The sequence below is a fragment of the Cervus elaphus genome, chromosome 27, assembly GCF_910594005.1.
Source record: "Cervus elaphus chromosome 27, mCerEla1.1, whole genome shotgun sequence".
Taxonomy (NCBI): Eukaryota; Metazoa; Chordata; class Mammalia; order Artiodactyla; family Cervidae; genus Cervus; species Cervus elaphus.
In genome coordinates, this window is record NC_057841.1 from 9,305,031 (window position 1) to 9,329,882 (window position 24,852).

Genomic DNA, 24,852 nt, shown 5'->3' on the forward strand with positions numbered 1-24,852 from the left:
AAATGTTGGGTCACCGTCAGCCTTAGTTTCTGTGTCAGGGTGAATTGTAAGGCCAAGGCCAACGGGGACTGGCATGGCCTCTGAGGTGTCCATCAAACTGGTCTGGAGCCGTGGTCTGAGGGCTGGGGCGTCAGGCTCCTTTTGGGGTGTTTTCCCAGCCCCACCCACTTGCATCCACGTTGGTGACATCATCGCAGTGGCTGCCGCCCCCGAGCCCCTCGCGGTGCCGCGTGCTCTAGGGAGGGGCTCTTGTGTCATCTCCTGCCTGCCCTCCCTCCCCGGACACCAGTGAAGTCACGCTGAGACAGCGTGCAGGGTTGGAGCTAAGCGTTCAGCTCTGGTTCTCCTAATTCTACACTCGGTCTCCAGCCTGGTGTTCAGCTTCCCCCAGGGTATTCGTCCCATGCTCGGTGTATTTTTAGATCCTTGCCTCACACTCACGCTCACCTAACCTGTGTGGTTCTTAGCACAAGAAGCTGGATGAGGGGCTCGGCTGGTCAGGTAGCCATGGAGGGGTCTGGTTTCCACACTTAGAGCCCCTCGATTTCAAAGAGTGCATGGTGGAACACCGTGGTTTTTACGTGCTTCTGCCTAACGGACATCTGAACACCCGTGACCAGCTGGCGTGTGTCTTAGGTGCTGGAGGGGCCCCCGGGGCCCCCCTCTCCTTAGAGAGTTCCCTCTGATTGGAGCTGAGCTGTGTTAACCGGCCACCGAGTCCTCCTCTCCCTCCCGGTTTCCTGAATTGCCTCCGGGAATGACAGACACCTCTGTCCGCAGCGATGGAGCAGGGGGATCAAAAGATCCTTCTGTTGATCTGTGGGCAGTAGCGCTGAGCTGTGTTCTCTTGCACATAGGAGTTACTTACTCTCAGATTCTGAATCGTAACAGAGTTCACGCTGCTTCTCGTTCATGAAAACCCTTGTGATTTTGGTTTAAATTTATTTTCTGATGTTAACAATTTCCACTGTTTCTGAGTTGTTCTTGATGATAACTTGAAGAGGTGACTCTGTTTTCAGGTAGACCAGTGGACCGCTCCTTTTTTGTCACTTAAGGGATTTCATCTTCTGCGTTATCGAGGGCCGTGCTTTGGGACTCTGCTCCTGATGGCGGTGGTGTCCAGGCTTATGAGGACGGCCCTCCTCTTGCCCCTGGGCGATGGTGCCGCTCACTGCAGCGAGGGCAGGGGCTGGGGAGAACTCTGGGTTTACCTGGTTTGCTTTTTATTTATGCAGGTTGTCTCTCCCTATGAGCTACCTGTGCATGGTTAGATGTTCCTAGAAGTCTCTCTAGACACACTGAAGAGCGTGGGCAGCACAGGCCAGCCAGAGCTCATGTTCCTCTCTGCTTTCTTTGGCATGACGTTCAAAGGCCCCGATGGCATTCTCTGATCACCAAGTACCAGCTGAGCCAGCTGAGTGAGTCCAGCGCAGTGGGCGGCGACAGGCTGACGCGGGTCTTCTGCCTGCCCCCCGGCCTCGTGGTGGGGCTCTGGAAGGTGAGCCCAGCGCGCACCCGCCCCGAGGCCTCCCGTCCACACCCCAGTCGCTCCCCTCGCGTGTGGGGCAGAGGGTGGGTCCCGTTCCTGCTGCCCCCTCACGCCTTCACCTTCCCGCCCAGGTCCCACTGCTGCCCGCGCCCGAGGTACAAACCCTTCCTGCCCGCCTGCTGGGTTCCCATCTCCCTGTGATTTCCCAGGACGTCCTCTCCCCTCCAGGCAGTCCATGCTCCTGCCTGCCGCTCTGCCGAAGCTTCTTCCTGCCCGTTTCACCCCGGGGGCTCACCGGTGTGTCTGCTTGTGGCAGGGGAGCAGCCCCCAGGCGTTTCCTTTCCAGTCTGCCAGCTCCTCCTCATCCCCTGGGCGGTTGTGGCAGTGAGGGGCGACAGTGTCCTGTTCCCCACGCGGCCAGGCCGGCTTGCCCCTGTGGCTGCGGCCTATGAACAAGCTGATTGTGAGAATGGTTCACACGTGTCCCCGATGACTAGGCAGAGCCCGGGCCCCCACGCCAGCCTCCAGACCTCCTCTCCCCTCATCCCGCCGTGGCCTCTGCTCTTCCTCACTCCCTCCCTCCGCGCATGGTGACTGTGGACCATGCCGCACATGGCTTGCTCTGGGCTTGTGAGTCGGTCCACCTGGGTTGGCCACACAGGTGCCAGGACTCTGGCTGACCCGATGGTGGAGGTCTCTTTATCTGTGAAAAGCCTCCGAAACGACCTGGAATTAACAGTGTATATTCTCACAGTCACCATACGTCACAGGGCACTCTGATGTTTCACGGGTGCAGGGTGTTAATGCTTTTGGCTCCACGCACTGTGCGTCTCGGGTGCCTCGTGGTCATGCCCTCACTGTGACGTCTTAAGTCTTATCAGATGGTGATGGTGAATTAGCACCACGGGGTCTCGGACGCTGAGACACCACATCTCTCTGTGAGATGCCGGTGCTGAGATCAAAAACAGCGACCCTGTAAACAATGAAAATATTTCCACTGACACACGTCTTCTTTTAATTGCCTTTGCAGAGGGAGGAGGAGCTGGCGTTCGTTATGGCAAACCTGCATCTGCACCTCCTGGTGGAGAGGAGCATGCTGGGGTCGCCTGTTGTGTATGTATCACTGTGCAGTTTTGTACAGTCAGCATAAGGGAGTCTGAGGTGAAACCGTCCTAACATTCTGAGAAGAGCTGCGAAGATACCCTGTTTTTAATCAGTAGCCGCAAGCTGACGGGCATAATCACGCAGCTTTTGCCAACGGTTACTGGGTTACCTGCGAGTAGCCTCTGCTGCACTCTCTAGGGCTCGGGCTGGCGCGCCGTGTGGGATGCGGTCTCTAGACCAGGGCAGCGCCTTGCAGTGCGAGGTTCGGGCGCTCTGAGACGCCGCCCGCTCCTGGCGCTGCTCCGCGTGCGCGTATTGCCACGGCAGGCAGCCCCTGGCCCCTGGGGTCTGAACTCCAGGCGTGGGCTGTGCTGTCCGTTCCTCGGCTCCTCTCACCGCCCGGGGCCAGGGCACCCGCGTACCGACCTGGAAAGCTCCCAAGTGCGGCGCCGTTCCGCACGTTAGCTGCTAGCGTGTTTCTTCCTGGCTGAAGGCTCATTCAGCGTAGCTCTGGGTCTCCTCCCGGGGGTCCCTGCGCTGCTGGTCTGTTGTCCGGTGCGTCTACCTGCCACACAGTCAGCCCTCTGAGTGCCGGGACGACCCGGGGCAGAGCTGCTGTCCGGTCGGCTCCCAACCACGTTGCGTCCTGGCGGTCTGGGGGTGCCCAGGGAACATGCAACTTTTGCCCGTTTGTACAGAAGTTGAGAAGAGGAACACGTCCGTCCTTCTGAGCCAGTGGTATTGAACCCTGTCGGAACCCGCAGAGGGCGGGCGGCAGCTGGCGTCTTGGAGGGGTGCTCGTTTTTCGGGAGCCTTTCCCGTGGAGCTCCTCCTCTGGGCTAACAGACTCGCGCGTGTGTTCCGCCCCTCAGCCCCTACGAGCCGCCGCCTCACGCGCCCGTCTCGGACGACAGCCCCGAGCGAGGACTGCACGGCTACCGGCTCCACGTGGACATGCACAACGGCGGCGTGTCCTGCCTCTGCGGCTCCTTCTGCAACCTCTCCGCCAACAAAGGTGAAGCTCAGTGAGTTTGAGTTTTTGTTTCGGTGTGAAATTCAAAGACTGGAGAGGCGAGGGAACCACTTTTTATATGAGAGTTAAGGAAGGCCCCTGAGTGACCATGGACCCGTGTCCTTCCTGGCCCTCCGCGCCCTCTCCCTCCACAGACCCCTTATCGCAGGCTGTGGGGCTTCCGGGTCAGCCCTACCCTCTCCAGTTGCTGGCTCTGGCTCCATCTTCCCGTCCCCCTTCTCTACCTTCTGGAATATTCTCTGCTTGCCCTTTCCACTGGTACCTCGTGCTTTGCCTGACCACTGTCCCCTCTCCCACCCCGACTTCTTCCTTCTCAAAAGAGTGTGGTGAATGGGGTGGATGGCCCCCACAGGGCCCGTGTGGGGCGTGCCCAGGGTGAGGGCAAAGGAGCCTAGACGGGGTGGACAGGAGGCAGGGGGCGTCACCCCCGGGGTGGGGTGACGCAGACTCCTGCCCTGGTTCTCATGGTTCCCACCTGGTGTCGTTCCTTGTATCCTGTAAACTTGAACTTAGGTGTAGAGACTTGCATAGACTCAAGTTTCACACTGGTGGTAAGGGGGAAATTATATATTTCTTTTCTGAATGTTCTATTCCCCCAAATGCTTTCACCTAATGGATTTGACATCCATTAATACTCCCTGCCTGGGCGTCCCAGGTGGCGCTAGTGGTTAAGAACCCGTCCCCCAGTACAGGAGACATGAGAGGCTTGGGTTTGATCCCTGGGTCAGAAAGATCTCCTGGAGGAGGGAACAGCAACCCACTCCAGGATTCTTGGCTGGAAAATCCCATGGACAGAGGAGCCTGGTGGGCTACAGTCCATGGGGTCACAAAGAGTTGGATACAACTGAAGCAATTTAGCAGCACGTTAGCAATACTCCCTGCCTACATCATCTTTTTGTAGTTTAGAAAATCACGTCATTCTGTCGGTATTTATTAGCTGAGCTCTTGTAGAGAACTTTTCCCCTCATTAAATGGGTGACTTCCTGTAATGGCAGGGTAAATGCTTTAACCTTTCTCTTTTAACCACCAATTTGCAGATTACGAAATTGATGTATTTATCACCTGCTATGCTAGAAACAGTTTTGAGGACACTCTCTCCTGTTTTTCTTGTTTATTGTCACTTTGGACTCTTGGCTTTTTATGCACTCAATAATTTATAATCAGTTACAGACATTATTCTTTGTGAAGCTAAACTTGTCCCCAATTTGGTCACTGGAATCTACTTCAGGTAGGCTTCTCTGCCTGTTCATACACTTCCTTCTTCTCTGAGTCATCTTTGCATTTGTCTCAAGAAGATTTCTAGGCTTTCCTGTGGGTGTTGGCACTTTCATTACACTTATGAAGAATGTATATGTTAACCTAGGGTGAACTGACATCTTTGTTGTCTATTTGTCCCTCCCAAGTATGTGGAATGTCTTTCAGTTTGTTCAAAAATACTTTTATGTCTTTTGGAATGTATCAGAATTTTCTTCATACTCATTTTGCACATTTCTTAAGATTTTTAGTAACTATTTCCTTTGTCGTGTCTGCTATATCTTCCAATTGTTTTGTAATGTCTTTGTGTGGTTTTGGTCTCAGGTGACTGCTGATCTCATAGAATGAGTTGGGAAATGTTCCCAACTCTTGAATTTTAGGGAGGATTTTGGATAGAATTGGCAGTAGTTTTTTCTTAAGTGGTTGGTGGAATTCACCTTTGAAGCCATCAAGTCCTGGAGCTTGCTCTGTGGGAAGGTTTTTAGCTACACTGTCAATTTCCTTTATCGATGTTGGGCTGTTTAGGTTATCTGCTGCTTCTGTGAGCTTTGGTGTTTTGTGTCTTGCAAGTAATCTGTCTAAATATAAAGATTGATGAGTGAGTTCATCAGTGAGTGGGTTCATTGATGGGTGGGTTCATCAACAGAAGAACAACCCTGCTTCTTCTGTTGTAAATTTCTCCATGAATGTTTACCAGATGATGGGTACTTAAATCCATTATTTTATTGGTGGTTTAGTCACTAAGTCATTTCCCATTCTTGCGACCCTGTGGACTGTAGCCCACCAGGCTCCTCTGTCCATGGGATTTTCCAGGCAAGAATACTGGAGTGGGTTGCCATTTCCTTCTCCAGGGGATCTTCCCCACCTAGGGACTGAAGCTGGTCTTCTGCCCTGCATGTAAGTCTCCTGCATTGCAGGCAGATTCTTTACTGACCTAGCCACCAGGGAAGCCTGGTCCATTATTTTATTAGAGATTATAAAAGGATGATCCCTTAATTGTATCATTCCTTCTTCATCTATTATTAGCATTTGATAAAGACGGGTTTTCTTTTGTCAATTGTTAAGTTACCATGAAATATAATTAATAGAGGAAAGGCATGATACATGCTTGATTCTTTCTTGATTTACATACAGCATAGTAATTTATGCTATAATCGTCTTTGAAGATGACTTATAAGTTTTCTGTGCTCAGTTGCTCAGTCCTATCTGACTCTTTGTGACCCCATGGACTGTAGCCCACCATGCTTCTCTGTCCATGGTTTTCCAGGTAAGAATACTGGACAGGGTTGCCATTTCCTTCTCAAGGGAGGTATTATTGTTAATTCATGGATTGAAAGAGCAGAGGTTATTTATTTTGGTCCATTTGAAGCCATTGTTTTATTATTATTGTGATGTTCAGACTGTCCTGTCATGGGTCATCTGCTTCTCTTCTTCTGACATGACGCTAGTCCTCTTTGGTAACTTGCTTGTGTTCCCAAAGGATGAGACGTTTCAATCTCACTTTGTCTGTTTCCCACCCAGACCTGGTCTTGGCCATTTCCCCAGGACCTCTGTTTCCGTTTATTTTTCACTATAGACTGTGGCATTTAGAGATAATAATCTATAGCTTAAGGACACCTGTTGCTCTTGGGTTTTCATCTCTTCTAGGGTTTTCACTGGGCAGAGCTGTGAGGTTTGTAGACTTTATAATATGTAGAAATAAATTATGCATTCATTTAAAGTAAAGATCTTGGGGTTTTTAATTCACCTATCATTTTTATATACTTGTATTTATTTTCTAATGCTGAAAGTCTTTGTTCCAAACAACATCAAAATATATAAAATTTCAACCCCCCCCCATACTGATATTACTAGTAATAACCTATTGCATGTTAGGGCTTCCGTTGTAGCTCAGTCAGTAAAGAATCTGCCTGCAATGCAGGAGATCTGGGCTTGATTCCCGGGTGGGGGTTTGATTCCTAGGGAAGGAAATGGCAACCCACTCCAGTATTCTTGCCTGGAGTAATCCCATGGACAGAGGAGCCTGGTAGGTTACAGTCTATGGGGTTGCAAGAGTTGGACATGACTGACTAAGCACACATTACATGTTATTTTAATTAAGATTTTCCTTGTGGCTTTTTATGTACTTAAGATATATATATCACATTAGAAAAAGTTAGGTCACCTAAAATAATTCTGCTTTGTGTGGTTATGCTATCACCTTGATACACAGTTAAGGTGATTTGTTTCAGTTGACTTATTTTTCAGGATTGCTTTGCTTCTGTTTTTGCATTAAGAAATTACATACCACATTTACATGGTCCAAAGTTGAAGTTATAAAACAGTGTAGTTCAGAGACGTTTACTTCTGCCATGTTTCTTCACTTCTGTTCTTTCCCTCCCTCCAAAGGGAATCCTTCATGTTAGTCTAAAGTTTCTTCTTTCAGTGTTTCATTTTGAATACATAATGCTATATATTAATATACGCATATTTCTCCCAGTTTTTAAAAATGAGACATACTAGACTCCCTTTGAAGTTACTTCATTTTTTCCAATTAATAAGTTATTCTGAAGATTAGTTTTTAGAGTAAGATACAGGTCTTTCTCTTTGTTTCCTTCCCCGGTAGCTCAGTTGGTAAAGAATCCGCCTACAATGCAGGAGACCACCCTGGTTCAATTCCTGGGTCAGGAAGATCTGTTGGAGAAGGGATAGGCTACCCACTCCAGTATTCTTGGGCATCCCTTGTAGCTCAGCTGGTAAAGAATATGCCTGCAATGCGGAAGACTTGAGTCCTATCCCTGGGTTGGGAAGATCCCCTAGAGAAGGGAAAGGCTACCCACTCCAGTATTCTGGCCTGGAGAGTCCCATGGACTGTATAGCCCATGGGCTTGCAAAGAATCGGACACGACCGAGCGGCTTTCACTTGTTCATGTCTTTTTCTGTGGTTTCCAGCCTTTGCTGTTATAGATAGTGGTTTAGTGAATATAAAGTGAATAGGCTTGTTCACATATCACTTCACGTCTTGTCAGCTTGTCTTTGGGAGACTTTCTTAGAGATAGGATTGCTAGCTCAAAGAGTACATTGAAAATGTAATATTGAAAGATACTGGCAAATTCCCCTTTGTGAGAGTATTTCCAACTTAATGGGGAATTAAGTTAATAAAATATATTGTCACTAAATACATTTCTTCTAGGTTTTTGTTATATGTCCTCTTGAGTTTCTTTCTATTCCTGGATTTGTTGGATTTTTTACAAAAATCAGGAATAATTATTAAATGTTATGAAATAGCTTTGGGTAACTATTGATGATTTCTTCTCCTTTACACTATTAACATAGTAAATTTCATAAATACATCTTCTATGGGAAAGTTAACATCCTAGAGTCCCTAAGACAAGCTCCTGTTCTCATATATGTGCTTATTTAAAATACTAGTTTTAGTTATTTGGTTTCTAGTATTTTCCATTTAAACTCAAACTATAGTTTTCAGTTTTTTATGTTTTAAATTTGTTTCTTTTTCAGTTATAAGCAGGTTTTCTACTTTTAATTGAATCAGTTTTAAGATTGGTATAATTTCCTAGAAATCATCTGTTTTGGGCTTTATTTTGATCTTTTCCTAGCTTTTTGAGTTGACTCCTTAGGTTGTTTAACTTTCAGATTTTCTCCCCAACACCCCCCCGCCCCCGCCCCCAGTTCCCTTTGTGCCCAGAATCTTGGAGTCTTGAGGTTGGAAGGAATTGAAAGGTGATCTAAAGAATGATCCATTCTGGACTTGAAATTGCTCTGCCCAGAAACAGCCCACCTGCCTTTTTTTCTGCTTTTCATTGAGCCCAAAGTAGTTTCTCTGTCCGTCCACCCATTTACCTTGATTCTGTTATTTAAAGGAGAGAATGAAGTCTCGCCCCTTTCCCTGGGGCGCACTGTTGCGGGGCTGCTAACATGCGCACCTGTTCCCAGGGCACCGTGTGCATGCCCGGGGCTGCTGCTGCAGAGGGCCTGGTCTCGCACTTCAGGGCTCCAGCCCTGGGCCCTTGGGTGCCCTTCGCGTCCCGCCATCCCAGCCTGACACAGTCTCTCTTCTCCAGGGGCTGGGCCCAGGCCCGTGTCGGGGGGGCTGCTAGGACTTCAGAGGAGAGGACCCCCTGCTCCTTGTTCTCGGGGAGCACCGCGTCCTGCTGACCACACTCTGCGCCCCTCATGCCTGAGCTGTGCCCTTGATTGTGAGGAGGCCAGGATGAGGGTGGCAGAGAGCCTGGGCGGGCCCGAGTCGTGCCTGTGTGAGTCTTCACGGCGAGCCTGGGGGCTGGGCACTGCGCCCACTCACGGGTCACTGCGCCCACTCCCGGGTCACTGCTCGAGCGGCTGAAGCGTGTGCTTGGGGTGCCCCGGCTGCGCCCCGGGCTGACTGCGGGGCCCAGGGTCTCGAGCACTTGGCTGCTGTCTCCTGTATGCGGTACTTTGCAGCGACGTGCTTTCTCCTGCGTGTGACTGTCTTTTCAAGGCGATGGGCTCGCAAGGGTGTCAGGTGGGGGCCCTTCTCTGCTGGAACGCTGACGTACCCTGAGAAGGTGAGATGATTGTTAGGTCATGAAGGAGGCTGAGTAAAGGAGAATGGCAGCCTGCGATGGGAGCAATTCAATTTGCCTTTCATCTGTTGTTTTCACCGTAAGGGACGTTTTCCCCATAAGGCTTCACACGACACTCTTGCATGTTTCCTCTGCCTGTGGTTCCGCGATGTGGACCAGCAGAGGGTGCTGTTGCCATCAGAGTCGTCATCCCTCTTTACCAGAGTACAAACCCACACGTCCTCTAGGTTTGTGAGAAATGTGCTTGTGGTTCCAGGTGGTATATTTAGTCAATTCCAGCTCTGTCATTGCGTGAGGGGATGACAGCACAGTGCCCCCGTCAAGGGTAAATGTTTTATCCTCACGGCCCTAGAATTGCAGGGCGCTGAGCAGCCTGGCCTGACTTCGGAGGCAGCCTGCAGGGAGCGGCAAGACCTTGGGCAGCTCGCACCTCCTTCCTCCAGATCCTTGAGGTTTTTCTCCTCTCCTGACTTTGCTCTGTATCCTCGCGGTAGAAAATCTTAGCCATTAAAATGACAGCTACGCCCTGAGTTCTGTGAGTCCTCCCAGTAGGTCCTCTGGGTCTTGGGGACCCAGTGCCAACCATGTACCCACAGCTGTAAAAGTACAGAAGTCATAATGTGCCCAGGGAAACTCAGCCCCGCTCCCCTCCCCAAGGCCGTGCAGTCACATAGGATTGTGACGGCACCTGCCGAGTGCTGTCTGCCTGAGAAGCGTGTTGGAGCCTCAGCACCCAGGGCTCTTACTGGGGCTGGCCGTGTGGGCACCCTCTGCCAGCCTCACCCACATTCCAGACTCCCAGGAGGAAAGGTGTTCAGCATGGATCACGTTGTCTGCTCAGTCAGAGAGGAATGGTGAGGTGGGAATCCTCCTGAAACCCGTCTCCAGACCTCAGCCAAAGGCCGGCAGGCTTTCTAAGGGTAGTCTTGTCTCAGGATGCCAGTGCAGTTCACCCACCGGAGGAGCAGACAGGAAGCGGTCCAGTCGTGTCTTTGAAATGTAAATGGACCCTGAAAAGGAGCACGTTCAGCAGTGTGAAGTATGAAAGAATGTGTATTTTTTGATCTTAGTATCAAGCTAATTATTACCAATTTTCAGAAGCTGGAGGAAAAAGATTTTGCACAGTACAGCGTGTTGAGACTTATTATCAGTGTTGAGACTTATTATCAGTGTTGAGACTTATTATCAGTGTTGACAGGGAGAGTGATGGTAAAGAGGCAGAGGAAAAGAATTTTTAAATAACAAAGTATGCTGCTGGTGTCATTTGAGTTGTTACAAAAATGCATTTAAAAACTAATGGCTTTTTCCTTTTATGGGATTTGAAAATTCTGAATATGTGGACATTTGTAAAGAAGCAAACAAAAATCGCCCAAGGACAACCCTTGTTTCTCTTTTGGTTCATTTTCAAATCTCTAGCTGTGTTTATATTTGTGGACCACATTGTGGGAGCAGTGCCTGCTTTTCCCCCACATCACTAAATAGCCTTTGAAAAATTAGACTTTGGGAAGTTTATGACAACCTGTTGTTTGGTTTTATCATGCTTTATTGACCTATGCTCCTTCTGTTGGGCGTTTAGGTCTCCTTTTCCATGATTATACCGCTACTATCATGAGCATTATTTTGAAAAACGTTTGGTAATTTGAGAGGTGAAAATGACATCTGATTGTTTTAAGTGTGCAAACATTGAATGTTAGGTTGATTGTTTAAAAAGCCCGTGGACTGTAGCTGAGTTTGGCGGTTACTGAAGCACTGTCAGGTGGGCTGTTTCAGGGCACCTCAGCTGTTGAGGCTGCAGGGGCACCTGTCACGGGTGTGTGACCTGTGGCAAGTTGAGAGAGGAAGTGAGGAGTGTCCCAGGAGAGGAGGGTATGCCAGTGCTGTCTGGTTTTTGTGTTTCTTTCCTAACTAAATTTCCAGTTGTTTGTGTTTAATTGGTTCCACTGTTTTAAGTGTTTACTAGATCTATATGAGTTATATTGGTTGCAAATATTTTCAACATTTTGTCTTTTGCCTTTTAAGTTTTGTACATGTTGCTTTGGATCTCCCCCTCACTAAGTTTTTTTTTTTTTAAATATTTATTTATTTTGCCAGGTCTTAAATGTGGCATGAGGAATCTTGCGTTGCAGCATGTAGGGTCTAGACCCCCCCACCAGGGATCAAATCATGGCTTCCTGCACTGGGAGTGTGGAGTCTTAGCTACTGGACCACCAGGGAAGGTCCCACTCAAAATTTTTCATTGTATATCATCAGTCCTTTAGAAAAAAGTCCTTTAAAAAAAAGGACTGTTGTTTCTTCCAAGATTTTTACAAGTAAAAAGCACCCACGTGGCAAGGCCAGGCGAACATTCACCTATGTTCCCTTTCGATTATCTCCCTTCGTTTTGTAAACCCAATTGAGGCTTCCCTCAAATCTCAGCCCGGTAAAGAATTCGCCTGCAATGTGAAAGACCTGGGTTCAATCCCGGGCTGGGAACGTGATCACAGGCAGCCTGCAGTTCCCTGCCTTCCCGTGAGGCTCTTTCTCTGCTGTGGGCCGGCCCCTTCTCCCTGTGACTCTACCGGGCAGGAAGTTTGTCCAGCTTTACTTGTGGATTTTGTTATGAAAATGTGTCCCTCCCCCAGCGTCCTGTTTCTTACCAAAGAACTTTTATCGAAAACGTCTCAGTTATTTCCATCCATTTATTGTTTTAGATGTATTTAAAGTAATCACTTGGCCAGATTTTAAGTGTCTTATTTGGATTTTGATCAGATTTGTATTGAATGTGTACATTAATTTGGAAGGAATTGATGTGGTTTCATTCAGGGCTCTGGACTTTCTGTTAAGTTTTCTTCCCTCTCCTTAGGAGAAATGTTTGTTACATAGGTCTTTGACTTTTTTCAACTCATTTTTGTGTCATTGTGAGTGAATACTCTTTAGGTTATATTTCCATTATCTGTTACTAGATTCGTTTTATATCCTTTGGAGATTTTGTGATGTGCTTTTCATTAAAATGCTGATTAAATAATTGATGGTGCAGTACTCTGTAAAGCTCAGTAGAAAACAGTGAGGGATCTGAAAGAAGTTATGGGCCTGAGAAACTTTTACTCTGCAAAAGTGTAGGGTTGTTCGTCTTTTGAGGTGCAGAAACTGTTTAGCCCAGATAACCTCTTTTTAAGAAATTCTACTTTAAATTTTTTATGGTTTGTTTGAGATATGTTTCTTATATAGTATGTTACCCCATTTTTATTGGTTGTGATTCCAAAAATAGATAGTATTTTGTTTCCTCTGTTCCTTAATACTAATTACTTTCTGTGTTTCTAGGTCGAATTATCCTGTCTATACATTTATGGTAACAGGAAGGCATTAGAAATTGTTTAGTATTTTCTAGGTGGTGATTATCTAGAAAAATTACAGCAGATAATTTTCATAGCATCTTTGTCAGTGGTGATGGTTACCTTTTCCCTGTTTTGCACATTCGGTGGCCCATTATGGACAAGTCAGCACTACAGACTGCTGTCCACTCGGCAGTAGGACATAGACCTCCATGTAGTGTACGTCACGGCTCGTTGGGAGTCAGTGGTCTTTTCCCTGACGCAGGACGGGCGATGTGATTTGTGGGGCCCTGTGTAAAATGAAACTTTGAGGCTCCTTGTGAGAAAATTATTCAATTCAGAATGGTGACATTAAACCAGGAGGGTCCTCTGCAGATGCACAGGTTGTGGCCCCTGAAGCTGGCGAGCCCATCCCCTGGCCCCTATCTGCCCCAGCCTGGGGACCCAGGACCTGTGTGAAGGAGCCTTGAGGTTCTGAAACTATTTATCATTGTTTAGTTGCTCAGTCGTGTCCGACTCTTTACAACCCCATGGACTGTAGCCCACCAGGCTCCTCTGTTCGTGGAATTTCCCAGGCAAGAATACTGGGGTGGGTTGCCATTTCCTCCTCCAGGGGATCTTCCTGACTCAGCGACAGAACCCACGTCTCCTGCATTGGCAGGTGGATTCTTTACCACTGAGCCACCTGGGAAGACTTACATGAGCCCTTTTCCTCCTCTTTTACATTTCTGGCCTCTTTACTTCTGTTTGAGATTCTAACTTCATGAATGCCCAGAAGTTCCTTAGAGAAAATCACAAATACATGTCCACTGGGTCTGTCAGATTTTTTTCTTCATGTTCAGGGACCTGGTCTGTAACTGCATTTAGCTATTTACATTTTATGTACATCAGGGGTTTGAAATAATAGACATGTCTGAAGATTATCTGAAGATAATTATCTAAGCAAAATAGCAAAGCCGTGTGTATTCCAGGGGAGATTTACTTTAGATAGCTGCTAGGAGATTTTCTCACCTTAAGAATTAGTGCCATTGTTGTTTGATCATTAGAGTTGTTCCTAATTACTACTTTATAGCATCAGGTCTCCGCAGCTGTAAATTGTTAACACTCTGTGGCATGTATTTCTAGGTTTATAGGGTCTCCCTCTCTCTTTATCCAAAACTTGCACAGACACCTGAGAGTTGCTTCCGTTCCATTTATTTGTGCTCCTGAGCTGGTCTCCAGATGGTGATCAAGGGTTCTGTCTTGTTCAGTTTATCTGTTTAGTTAACCTGTGCTCTGCCGTCCTTGCCTCAGGCAGTTCTAATCTAACTGAACCCCCACATTCTGTGTTTTTTGCTTTAGGAAAAAAATCACTGGTCTCTCCTCCCCACTGTCTTTACTTCCCGCTTTTTCTGTGTTCTGTTTATGATGCAAAAAATGAACTCTAATCATAGCTGAGAAATGAGAACTGTTAATAGTAGTGTCATTAATATGCCACAGAAGACCTGACCTTTATTCCTAGAGACTAGGTTATTTCAGGAAAGAGATCAATAGTCCAGTATCTTTAAATGTTCAAGAGTATAGGGCTCTCCTGGAGGCTCAGATGGTAAAGAATCTGCCTGCAATGCTGGAGAGCCGGGTTCAATGCTGGAGAGCCGGGTTCAGTCCCTCGGTTGGGAAGATCCCCTGGAAAAGGAAATGGCAACCCACTCTAAAGAGCTGGACATGACTGAGTGGCTAACACACAGGGGTTTAGGAAAGGAAGAGATGAACGCAGTTAGAAGGGTGCTGTCAGCCGCAGAGGTGACTGGTAAGCTCCCTAAGGCACTGGGGGATGAGGAAGCGAGGACTCAAGTGGGCCCTGCCCGGAGTTACAGGTTGGATGGGAGAAGCAGGGCTGGTGCGTATGCAGAGGGGCAGGCCTTTGGAGGAACACTGATCAAGGTAACAGCTAACCCTTGAGTGCCTCATTTTCTGTAACTTTCCCCTCTACTTTCCAACTTAGAGAAAATTACAGGAATAGTTCAAGAACTCCCATATACATTTTTCTTTTTTTAATGATAGATTAGTCTTGCTTGTTCTAGGACGTCATACAAACGGGCTCGTACAGTATGTCCTCGTGTGTTCAAACTCTCAGCATAGCGTCTTTGTGATGCAAGGGTGATCGTCATTCCTATTTATTAATAAATTGTATTCCATTGAATAAATACACCAGAATTTGCTCACTTGTTTTTCTGTTGCTACAGAAGGAATTTGGGTTGTTTTCTGGTTTGGACTGTTAGGAATAAAGCTACTATAGAATTCTTATGAAAGTTTTTTTTTTTTTTTTGTGGGCATACATTTTTATTTCTCTTGGCTAAATACCTAGGGCTGAAAAGTTGAATCTTAGGGCAGATTTATGGATTTAAAGTTGACAATTTTTTTTTTTAATGTATAAGAAATTTTTATGTATTAGAAGTTACCAAACTTCAGTTTTTAGACTGGTTATACCATTTTACACTCTCATCATCTGTGTCTGAGTGTTCTGTTTGCTCCATATCCTGGGCAACCATTGATGTTATTAGTCTTTTAAATTTTAGCTAATGGCTGACAATGGTAAGCACTTTTTCACGTGCTCATTATCCATTTGTATATCTTGTTCTTGGAGTGTCTTTTAATCCTTGTGTCTGTGTATTTTGTCTCTTTATTCCTCAATTGTTAGAGTTTTTTATATATTCTGGGTAATAGTCCTTTACCAGATACATGTTATGCAAATATTTTTTCCCAGTCTGTGGCTTGCTTATTCATTTTCTCGGTGGTTGTGGTTTAGTCACTCAGTTGAGTCTGACTCTCTATAACCCTGTGGACTGTAGCCCTCCAGTTTCCTCTGTCCATGGGATTCTCCAGGCAAGAATACTGGACTGGGTTGCCATTTCCTTCTCCAGGGGTCTTCCCGACCCAGGGATTGAACCTGGGTCTCCTGTATTGCAGGTGGTGTCCTGCGTCGCAGGTGAATTCTTTACCAACTAAGCTACCAGGGAAGCTCCTCATTTTCTTGGTGGTTTTAGTGATTTTACCATTTTAGTGATCAGAAGTTTCTCATTTTGATGAAATCTCATTTTTCTTTTTTGTTTTATGGTATTATTTTCTGTTAAGAAAATAAACTTCAGCACCAGGTTATGGAGATATTCTTTCTTCCAGCTGGATTATGGTTTAAGTCTGTGAACCATCCTTAAATAATTTTTGTATGAAGTATGAGGCAAGGGTTGAGGTTCATTTCATTTTCCCAAATGAATAGAAAGTTGTTCTTACACCATTTGTGAAAAGGCTTTCTTTTCTCATTGAATTATTTTGATGTTTTTGTCAAAAAATCAGTTGCTTGTAAAAGTATTGGTCTATTTCTGGACCCATCTGTTCTACATTGTTCATCTATTGATCTTTATATTAATACCACACTGTCTTGATTGCTTTAGCTCTTTAGTAATTCTTGAAGTCAATTATTTTTTTTTTTCAAGATTGTGTGGCTATTTTAGGCCCTTAGCATTGCCATGTGAATTTTAGAATCAGCTTGTCAAATCTTATTTTTTATTGATAAATTAGTTATTAAATACCTGCTGGATGGTGTATGTATGGCTGGATTCCTTTGCTGTCCACCTGAGACTGTCAGAACAGTGTTTGTTAATCAGCCATACCCCAGTACAAAATAAAACATTTAAGAAAACACCTGCTGGGATTATGATTGAGAGTATTAAGCCTGTATATCAAATTTGGGTAAATGGACATCCTCACAGTCTCAGGTCTTGCAATCCATGAACATGGTGCATCTTTCTGGCTGGCAGTAGACTTAACTCTTTAGATGGATTATTATTGTTGGGATAATACATAAAAGTGCTTAGCGTGGCATTTATAATGACCCATCCTCTAATGTTACTATTTACTGTTAGTTCCATTAATCACACAGCTTTATAAAGTACTTACTGTTCGAATCTCATTTTGATCGGCTTGGAGCTTGACCATGGTCACACTGCTAGTAAATGCCTGGGAAGGGTTTGAAATGAAGTCCTTACGACTCTTAGATCTCGTGTTTGTAAGCACATGTCCTGAAAGCCAAGGGTAGTGAGCCTTGTGTTGTATTTCTCTGCGGTTTGGGGGTAGCCTTTATGTGTTAGCCGGTTAAGGTTAGACAGGATCCAACAACAGAGTTTATTCCGAATGGTTTACGCGTCGCAGGAGTTTAATGAGGGTGTGTTGGCTCACAGTCTCCCTGGAGAGCTGTAGCTTCTCCCGTGAGAGCATCACCCTGTCACACCAGGAGCTGACCCCAGAGCACTGCCTGTGCCCCTGGCCCCATCCGTCAAGGCAGCTTTCCCTTCTCTGCCCCCACCTACTGCTCAGACTGACCCAGGCGAGCAGGGATGCGCCCCAGCCAGGAGCCAGGCCACTCACCCCCGGTCACAGGAGGGCTGGGGTGGCAGGCAGGGACCCCAGGGGATCAGCCATGGTTGGGGGGCTGCAGCTGGTTCCCCAGCATGTCTGGTCTGTGCGTTCATACTTTCTACTCTGTTGGTAGTAAAATGAAAACAAAGCCTCTTGAGAATCTAAACCCACATTATACATTCTCAGCTAGTATTTATTTATTTTTTTTTTTTACATTCTCAGCTAGTATTTAAACCAATGGGTGATCCTGTTTCCCTGATTTCATATCCATTTTAATCTGTCGTAACATGTCATGTAGACACATGACATGGTCTGGGTTGCGTTTCTGCCGCTTCCCTGCTGTGTGGCCTCACGGAGGGTGCTGTTCACCTCTCTGCTTTCTCAGCTATGAGCTCAGAGACGCACAGTGTCTGATGAGTAGTCCTGTTCTGGGCTGTTCTTTTAAGCTGCTGGGCACACAGTGCCTACCTCATGCCTGGTGTACAGGAAATACGCAGAAGCGTGACCCGTCTCACGCACACTCACCGTCACACCTGCGTCCTGTGTGCAGATCGCTTACATGGAGGGAGAGCTTCCCCGTGTTCCGTCTCAGAGGCGGAAGCGCTTGCCGGGGTCGGTGGGGAGAGCGCTGACCGTGAAGACGCCACAGTGTCCTTGCTGGTCTCCAGGGGGGATGCCTGGTGATGACGGACGAGCAGCGGTCCTCGCTTCCTGGAGACATTTCATGTTTACTGACTTGGACGGATGCCACTGAGCTGTCACTGGCTGTGGTGCCTTGGAGTCCACTTTCTGCTGTGGCCCGAGGACCGGCCGGCAGTCCCCCGCGTGGCTGTGCGGTGACACGGGTCTGAGCAGGGCCACGTCTGCTGGGAAGGATGGCATTGCCTCGCCTCCCCCGAGGCCTCGCTGGAGAAGCCGGCGAGGAGGGACCTGGGCTGCCCCGTCCTTGGACCGGAGCCACTGATGCGCCCCACGGAGCTGGAGCCGCACTGCCCGACGGCACTCCGCTCAGAGCCCGTGTCCTGCCTATGTGAGGACGCTGTGCCGAGTTCCCAGAACCGGACTCTGGCTCCCGCGGCAGCTCAGCTTTGGCTTTCTTTTGTCCTGTGAATGAAATGGCGTGGGGTCAGAGAGCTTGTGCTCTTCCTGGCTGTCCTCCCGCTGCTGGCCTGTGACTCACACCTCACGCTCGGGCAGGTGTGGCCTCTGCGAGTGAAGGCCCGTGACCCTGTCATGGGTGATGCAGCCTTAGCAGGACGCGTTACAGTGGGTGCAGGAGGGTCTGCGGCCCCGCGGGCCCCAGGCGTGCATGCAGCCCCACCGTGACGGCCCCCGCGGTCAGGCTGCTCGCAGGCTGCTCAGCGCTGGTCTGCATGGCCCGGGATTTCTGCTTGTTTCTCCGCTTGTGAGGACACACTGTGCGGGGGCTCCTTTCCTGACCGCATCCACGGTCACCTGCTCTCCCCGCTCCTTTCTCTGGACATCTCTCTCTCCCTCACACTTAATGCCCTTTCTCTGCACTTTTTGGCCCCTGTTTTCTTAAGCTCCACCGCTCTGTTTCCCCACTTTCCTTAGGTTTTAGGTTAGGTTTAGGTGTTAGGTTTTATCAGATCAGTGGAACCCCTGGTGATCTCTCAGCGGCCTCTCCATGGTGACAGGGTGCTGTCTGGGTTCACCCCAGGGGTCTGTCCGTCTCTCTGGTGAGACACGCTCATTTCTCTGTCTTGGGAATGCGGGTGCAGATGCTGGTGCCCTGACCTCAGCCAGATGCTGGGGTCTCTCTTTCCTTCCATCTCCAAACCCAGCTCTTAGATCCACGAGGCTTCTTTATAGTGGCTGACCCGGGAAATGGGGGCTGACCTGTCGTCCTGCGTTGGTTGGTATATAGTAATTTTAAAAATCTTCAATCTTTCCAGGATGCCTTGAAAATGAATACATGAAGCTCAGTGTGATAAGTTTTAAAAATAATACAGAACACCTACCTCTTATTGGAAAAGTTGGCCTTTCTTGGAAAACTAATAGTTTTGATGGCTGTATAAAGGTAATTTTTTTTCTTAAAGTACTTGGTCTCTGTATCATTAACGTGTCTGATGATATGTATGTGTGATGCTGCTTTTAAAGTCCTAGATTGATTGATCTGGTGTCGGAAGAGTCGTGCACGTCTTCTTACCACTGACCATCAGTTGATTGACTTATCCAACGCTTACTGAGTGCCTTTTATTTTCCACTGAGCGAGGTGGGTGGGTGGCACTCAGCACCGTTTCTGAGCGTTGTTGATTGCACCCACGCATGCGTTCCCTCAAAGCCCTTTTGGCTGTTTGTTTTATGGAGAAAGAGTGGAGCTGTAGGTTGCACCAGGCAAATCGCATTTACTCAAAAACGTCTTACTCATACACCCATTTAAAGTATATTGCAGTTCCGTTCCAGCATACAGATATTTCCTTGAACAGTTAAATCAGAATTTGCCTCTGTCACAAACCAGCCACACAGCCGGGAGGCTTGATGTGGCTGGGGGTTGGTCCGGGGTGGCGGAGGAGCGTGGTTCTTGCAAAGTCTGGCTCCTCCTGTGACCCCTGTGCCTGTGGGCGCCCTGGTTCTCACTCCTCTCCTTCTGTATTTTGTGGGGTGAGCTGGATTTTCACGGGATGGTTCTGCTGTGGATGCAGAGGCCCCCAGTGAGCTGGCTTTATCCTGCCTAGGAGCATGGAAGCCTCGTCACAGGGGTGAGGGGTGATGACCGAGGCCAAGAGCCGTGTTGTCGCCAAGCATGAAGACCACCTCATTATCACTAAGGCGTCTCCCTTGACCCACTTGCTCTTTACTGTGATGAGATGTTTTATTAATTGTACGTGTAAACAGGTATTTAAGCTTCGGCAAAGATCTGTCATACACAAAAGAATATTGTTTCATTTCTTTGGGAGCGCAGGCCAGGCTTTTTAAAATGGGTTCAGATGAGTCTTACAGAAACATGTATGAGAACATTGAAATCACAGTAGATCTTGAGGACCAGGAAAGGCAGAACATCAACTTAAAGGGTCAGGAAGTCCACACACACTGCACGTGCTGTTCCCTCCTCCTGTAATTTTGTTCTCTTTCCTCTTCTCCCTCCTCTTTCACATAATCCTTCATGACGAGGCTTCATCTCACCGTTTACTAAATCAGGTCCAACTGGGATTGTTTTGCTTGCCACTTATGAATATTTGTGTTTATTTTGTAGAGTTGCTCTATAATGGACTTAACTCTTTTGGAGGAGTACGGGAAACCCTTCTGGTGTTTCAGCTCCCCGGTTTGCGTGAGATGCTGTCCCGGGCCCTCTCACGGCCCTCATTTCTTGGGGGAGGCATACTATGTGGACTACTCAGATTCGGAAGGCAGGCTGCACATGGAGCTGGTGTGGATCGAAGAGACGGAGGAGTACTTTATCGTCAGCCTGGCTCTCTACCTGCGGTTGGCAAAAGTAAACCAGTGGTTTGGGACAAAATACTAGCAGCAGCAATCGGTGGCAAATTATTATTGCTGTTTGTTTTCATTGGACTAACTGGTTTTGTTCTTGGTGTTTGTCTTGAGTTAAAATAAAGCACTGGTCTGTTTGGTGTTGTCTTATTTCACATTATAAATTATGATTCCTGGGTCATTTTAAAGTTAACATTTAGAAGATTAAGTTAAATTTTAAAAACATGAAAGTAGCACATCACAGTGGAAATTCATATAAAATAAAAAAGGGAAATACTTACTCTTCTCTTGCCCTTGCACTTTAAAATACAAGAAAATGGATGAGACTGGAAACTAGTAAGTTTTCTCTTGAGGGTGTGTGTGTGTGTGTGTGTGTGTAGAATAAAGATCATGTGACCTGATCTTTATAAAGGCACTGTGTGTGTGGGTGTGTGTTGGGTAAAGATCATGTGACCATTGTATATATGTGTGTTTGGGGGGGTTTGTGTTGGGTAAAGGCCATGTGACCACTGTATGTATGTATGTGGATGTGTGTGGGGGGGTATGTTGGGTAAACATCATGTGACCACTGTATGTGTGTGTGTGGGGTGTGGGGTGTGTGTTGTATAAAGATCATGTGACCACTGTGTGTGTGGGGTGTGTGTTGGGTAAAGATCATGTGACCACTGTATGTATGCGTGTGGGTGTGGGTTTGTGTGTGTGGGGTAAAGATTATGTGACCACTCTATATATATGTGTGTGGGTGTGTGTTGGGTAAAGATCATGTGACCACTGTATGTATGTGTGTGGGTGTGTGTCTATGTGTGGGGTAAAGATCATGTGACCACTCTGTATGTGTGTGGGTGTATGTTGGGTGAAGATCATGTGACCACTGTATGTATGTGTGTGGGTGTGTGTCTGTGTGTGGGGTAAAGATCATGTGACCACTGTGTGTGTGTGTGTTGTATAAAGATCATGTGACCACTGTACCTATGTGTGTGGGGGTGTGAGTATGTGTCTGTGTGTGGGGTAAAGATCATGTGACCACTGTGTGTGTGTAGGGGGGTAAAGATCATGTGACCACTCTATATGTATGTGTGTGTGTGTGTTGGATAAAGATCATGTGACCACTCTATGGATGTGTGTGGGAGGGTATGTGTTAGGTAAAGATCACATGACCACTCTATGTACGTGGGTGTGTAGGGGTGGGTGTTGGATGAAGATCATGTGACCACTGTGTGTATGTGTGGGTGTGTGTGTGTATTGGGTAAAGATCATGTGATCTCTGTGTGTGTATATTGGATACAGAGGATTTTTTCTTTATAGGTTAGAACCCCAAATAAGGAAATACATTTAAATCTGAACTTCATGGTGTTCATTAGGATTAGAAAGTGCTTTATTCATGGCATTTAGCAGCCACATTAGTATTCAATAAAGGAAAGTAAAATAGACAAATGACCTGCTTCACAAGGAAAGATGCATGTGTAATCATCTGAAGAAATTGTCATTCCTTAGAAGAGAGAAGTGCGGCGCACATGCCGTTCAGACAGCAGCTCTGCATCTGTGGTGTTGGAAGCAGGTTGGTATGGAGAAAGAGGGCCGCTCTCCTTTCCCCAGCTGGACGGCACCGGGATGGAACGGGGAGCCGGGTAGTTGATGGCAGCACCGTGGGGGCTCAGTTACTGCACTTGTCTGCATCACAGCCGGCTGGTCCACGAGTGCACCCCAGGCTCCATCCATCCTCGGCTGTTTGCTGCGTCCGTGGAAACTACTCTAAGGGGCATACCAGCAGCGGGGGGAGCTCGCTGGAGGCAGGGGTTGGTGGGTGAGCGAGTCCTTCCCATCTGAGCTAACGTTGAAAGGGAAGGTTAGAGGGAGGGGCCGGTGAGGCATTGATAGTCAAGGCATCTCATCAAAGCCCTGTGCTCACCACCAAGTGAGGCTGGAAGACTCACCCTTGGCCCCACTTGCCCTCTCACGGGTCTGAGATAATACCCAGCTTTGGGCAGCTCCTTCCTCTCGTTTATCTCCATCTTTCTAAGTAAAGATCTGTAGCTGATTCTGGTTTTGTTGGTTTTAGCATCTATTGACTTATGGTCGATAAAATCTCTCTCTTTTACAGCAGCCGTCTCCCCTCTTGCACCATACCAGATAATTCCTGCAACATAAAATCCATTGTTGTTATTTGTTACTATGTAATATTGTTCCTGGTGAGGCTTCTCTCTTCTACAATCTTATTTTCTTGGATTAGTAATTGCCTTCTTTTGTTGACTTGTATGGGTTTTCAGTGAACCTCAAGTTTTCCTTAAAGGTCTCTCCAGTGTTGCATGTGTTGGCCAATTTTTCAGTGTATCCCACCTCCTCTCCCACCCACACAGGCTTAAATATATCAAATACTCTCTAAATTCTACTGTGTCTTCCCACTAGGCTCGTCCCCTGAGTTCTGCCTCTGCTTCAGTCTAAATGTCTGTCCAGCCCTCCTGGACACCCCTCATCCTGAGAAGTCTCCTGTGTGCATCCTGTCTATGGAATCTTGTCTTCATTCTTGATTTAAAGTTGACCCTTGAACAGCACCTGTGTGGACCCTCTGCATAGTTGGAAATTGGAGTATGGTATAAAGTTGCCCTCCCTGTCCTGGCTGCCTCATAATCTGCTCATTCACCCCACCTCAGATCGAGCAGCGCATAGTAGTAACTGTTGGAAAAAGCCCAAGTGTCCGTGGACCCACACAATTTGGACCCACGTTGTCAGGGGTCAGCTGTACATCTTTTCAATGGCACAGGTTTTCCTGTAGGTCTCGAAGGAAGTGTCACAGGAGATGCTTTTGAGGTCCATGAGTTTCTGAAAACCATCTGATAGTTTAACTGGGGACAAATTGTAAGAGGTAAAATGTTTTCTCTTAGAACTTTGAAGACAGCTTTTCTTGAGCATTTATCCTGTGGTTGTCCATGAGTATCTAATGCTCTTTGGGTGGATCTTCCTTTGTGTATGATCTGTAGTTTTCTTTCTGGAAACTTTTGGAATTTATGCTTGGTGTTTTGAAATCTCAATGTGATTGAAGTAGGTCTTTATCTTTCATTATGGGTCTTTTTAATCTCAGACTTTGTGCACTTCAGTTATGTATTAAAAATGTCAGTTATTTTCTCTGTCCTATTTTTCCATTCCTTTTATTAATCTACTGTCATCCTTTCCGGGTGGATCCTCTGAAGCTTCTTACCTTTTCCACCTTGTCGCTCTTAGTCCTTTGTTTTGCTTTCTGTAACAGTGTCTTGGTTTTCTTTTTCAACCCTTCTGTTTAATCTTTTTTTTATTGTGATGACCAGGTTTATACTATACACGAATTCCTTTTCTAGTTCCGTAGCTGCTTTGCAAGTGCAGTCTTTCTCTAAGGCGGCTGGCAGACTCTCTGTGAAGGGCCCAGTGGTGGCTTCGGCATTTGTGGAGCACATGGTGTCTGCTACGTCGACTCAGTGGTGCGACCGAGCGTGAAGTCAGCTCTGGGCCGCCCGCAGGGGAGGGGCCCGTGTTCTGCGAAGCCTTGATGTACCTGAGCAGGTGTAAGTCGAATTGTCCCCAGGCTGTAGCCTGCAAGCCTGCACACAGGTTCTAGGGTTATCAATTTCAGTTTTCAAAACAGTTTCCAGCTTCATTCTTTGGCAGAATCACAGCAAGACTCATCAGTCGGTGCTGAGTTTGTGGGTGACACTGTGATGAGAAGCGAGGTACTCACAGAGTCTTGGAGGAGAGGATGAGTCCACAGTGGAGGAAGCTGGACAGGCCACACCTGGACCCAGTCTCCTATCGCCCCTCGTCCCCTGCGCTGTGGCTGGGTGCTCTGCCCAGAGGAAACCCTTTGCACTCCGCCAGGGCCCCTGCGAGTGCAGCCTCTTCACCCCACCTGGGCTGCTCGGACCCCCTCCCCACCACTGCAGGTGCCTGCCGCGCTGGACCCTACATCGTGGCTGTAGAAATGGACATGGGGGACGGCGGATTTCTCAAGGTTTAACGTGCAAACCTGTATTAGTTCTGTACATCATGAATGTCCACAGATACGCCCAGTGTAAATAATTTAGTGCTATTGGGGACTGGCCCATCTTAGTATTACATGCATTGAGATTACATTAACAGCCATTAAAAGCATTTACTAATCATTACTGCTTTGTCAGAGAGAAAGTCTTTTTGTCTGCAAAGCAAGAGGATTTATTATGCTGGAATATTTTAAATACAAAGAGGAATAAGAAGCAGGGCTCATGGAGCTCAATCAATTCAAGT

The 24,852-nt window shown here is 47.2% G+C and overlaps 1 protein-coding gene across 1 annotated transcript in view; it reads left to right on the forward strand.

Moving 5' to 3' along the window:
• Nucleotides 1-20,738, forward strand: part of FBXO15 (F-box protein 15) — a 37,200-nt gene extending 16,462 nt beyond the window's left edge. Inside the window, exons 6-10 of the mRNA XM_043889246.1 lie at nt 1,372-1,498; nt 2,520-2,602; nt 3,466-3,608; nt 19,065-19,189; nt 20,366-20,738. Of these exons, the coding sequence (XP_043745181.1) occupies nt 1,372-1,498; nt 2,520-2,602; nt 3,466-3,608; nt 19,065-19,189; nt 20,366-20,635 (748 nt within the window). The 3' untranslated portion in view covers nt 20,636-20,738. The remainder of the gene's footprint in view (nt 1-1,371; nt 1,499-2,519; nt 2,603-3,465; nt 3,609-19,064; nt 19,190-20,365) is intronic.
• The last annotated feature ends 4,114 nt before the right edge of the window (nt 20,739-24,852 follow it).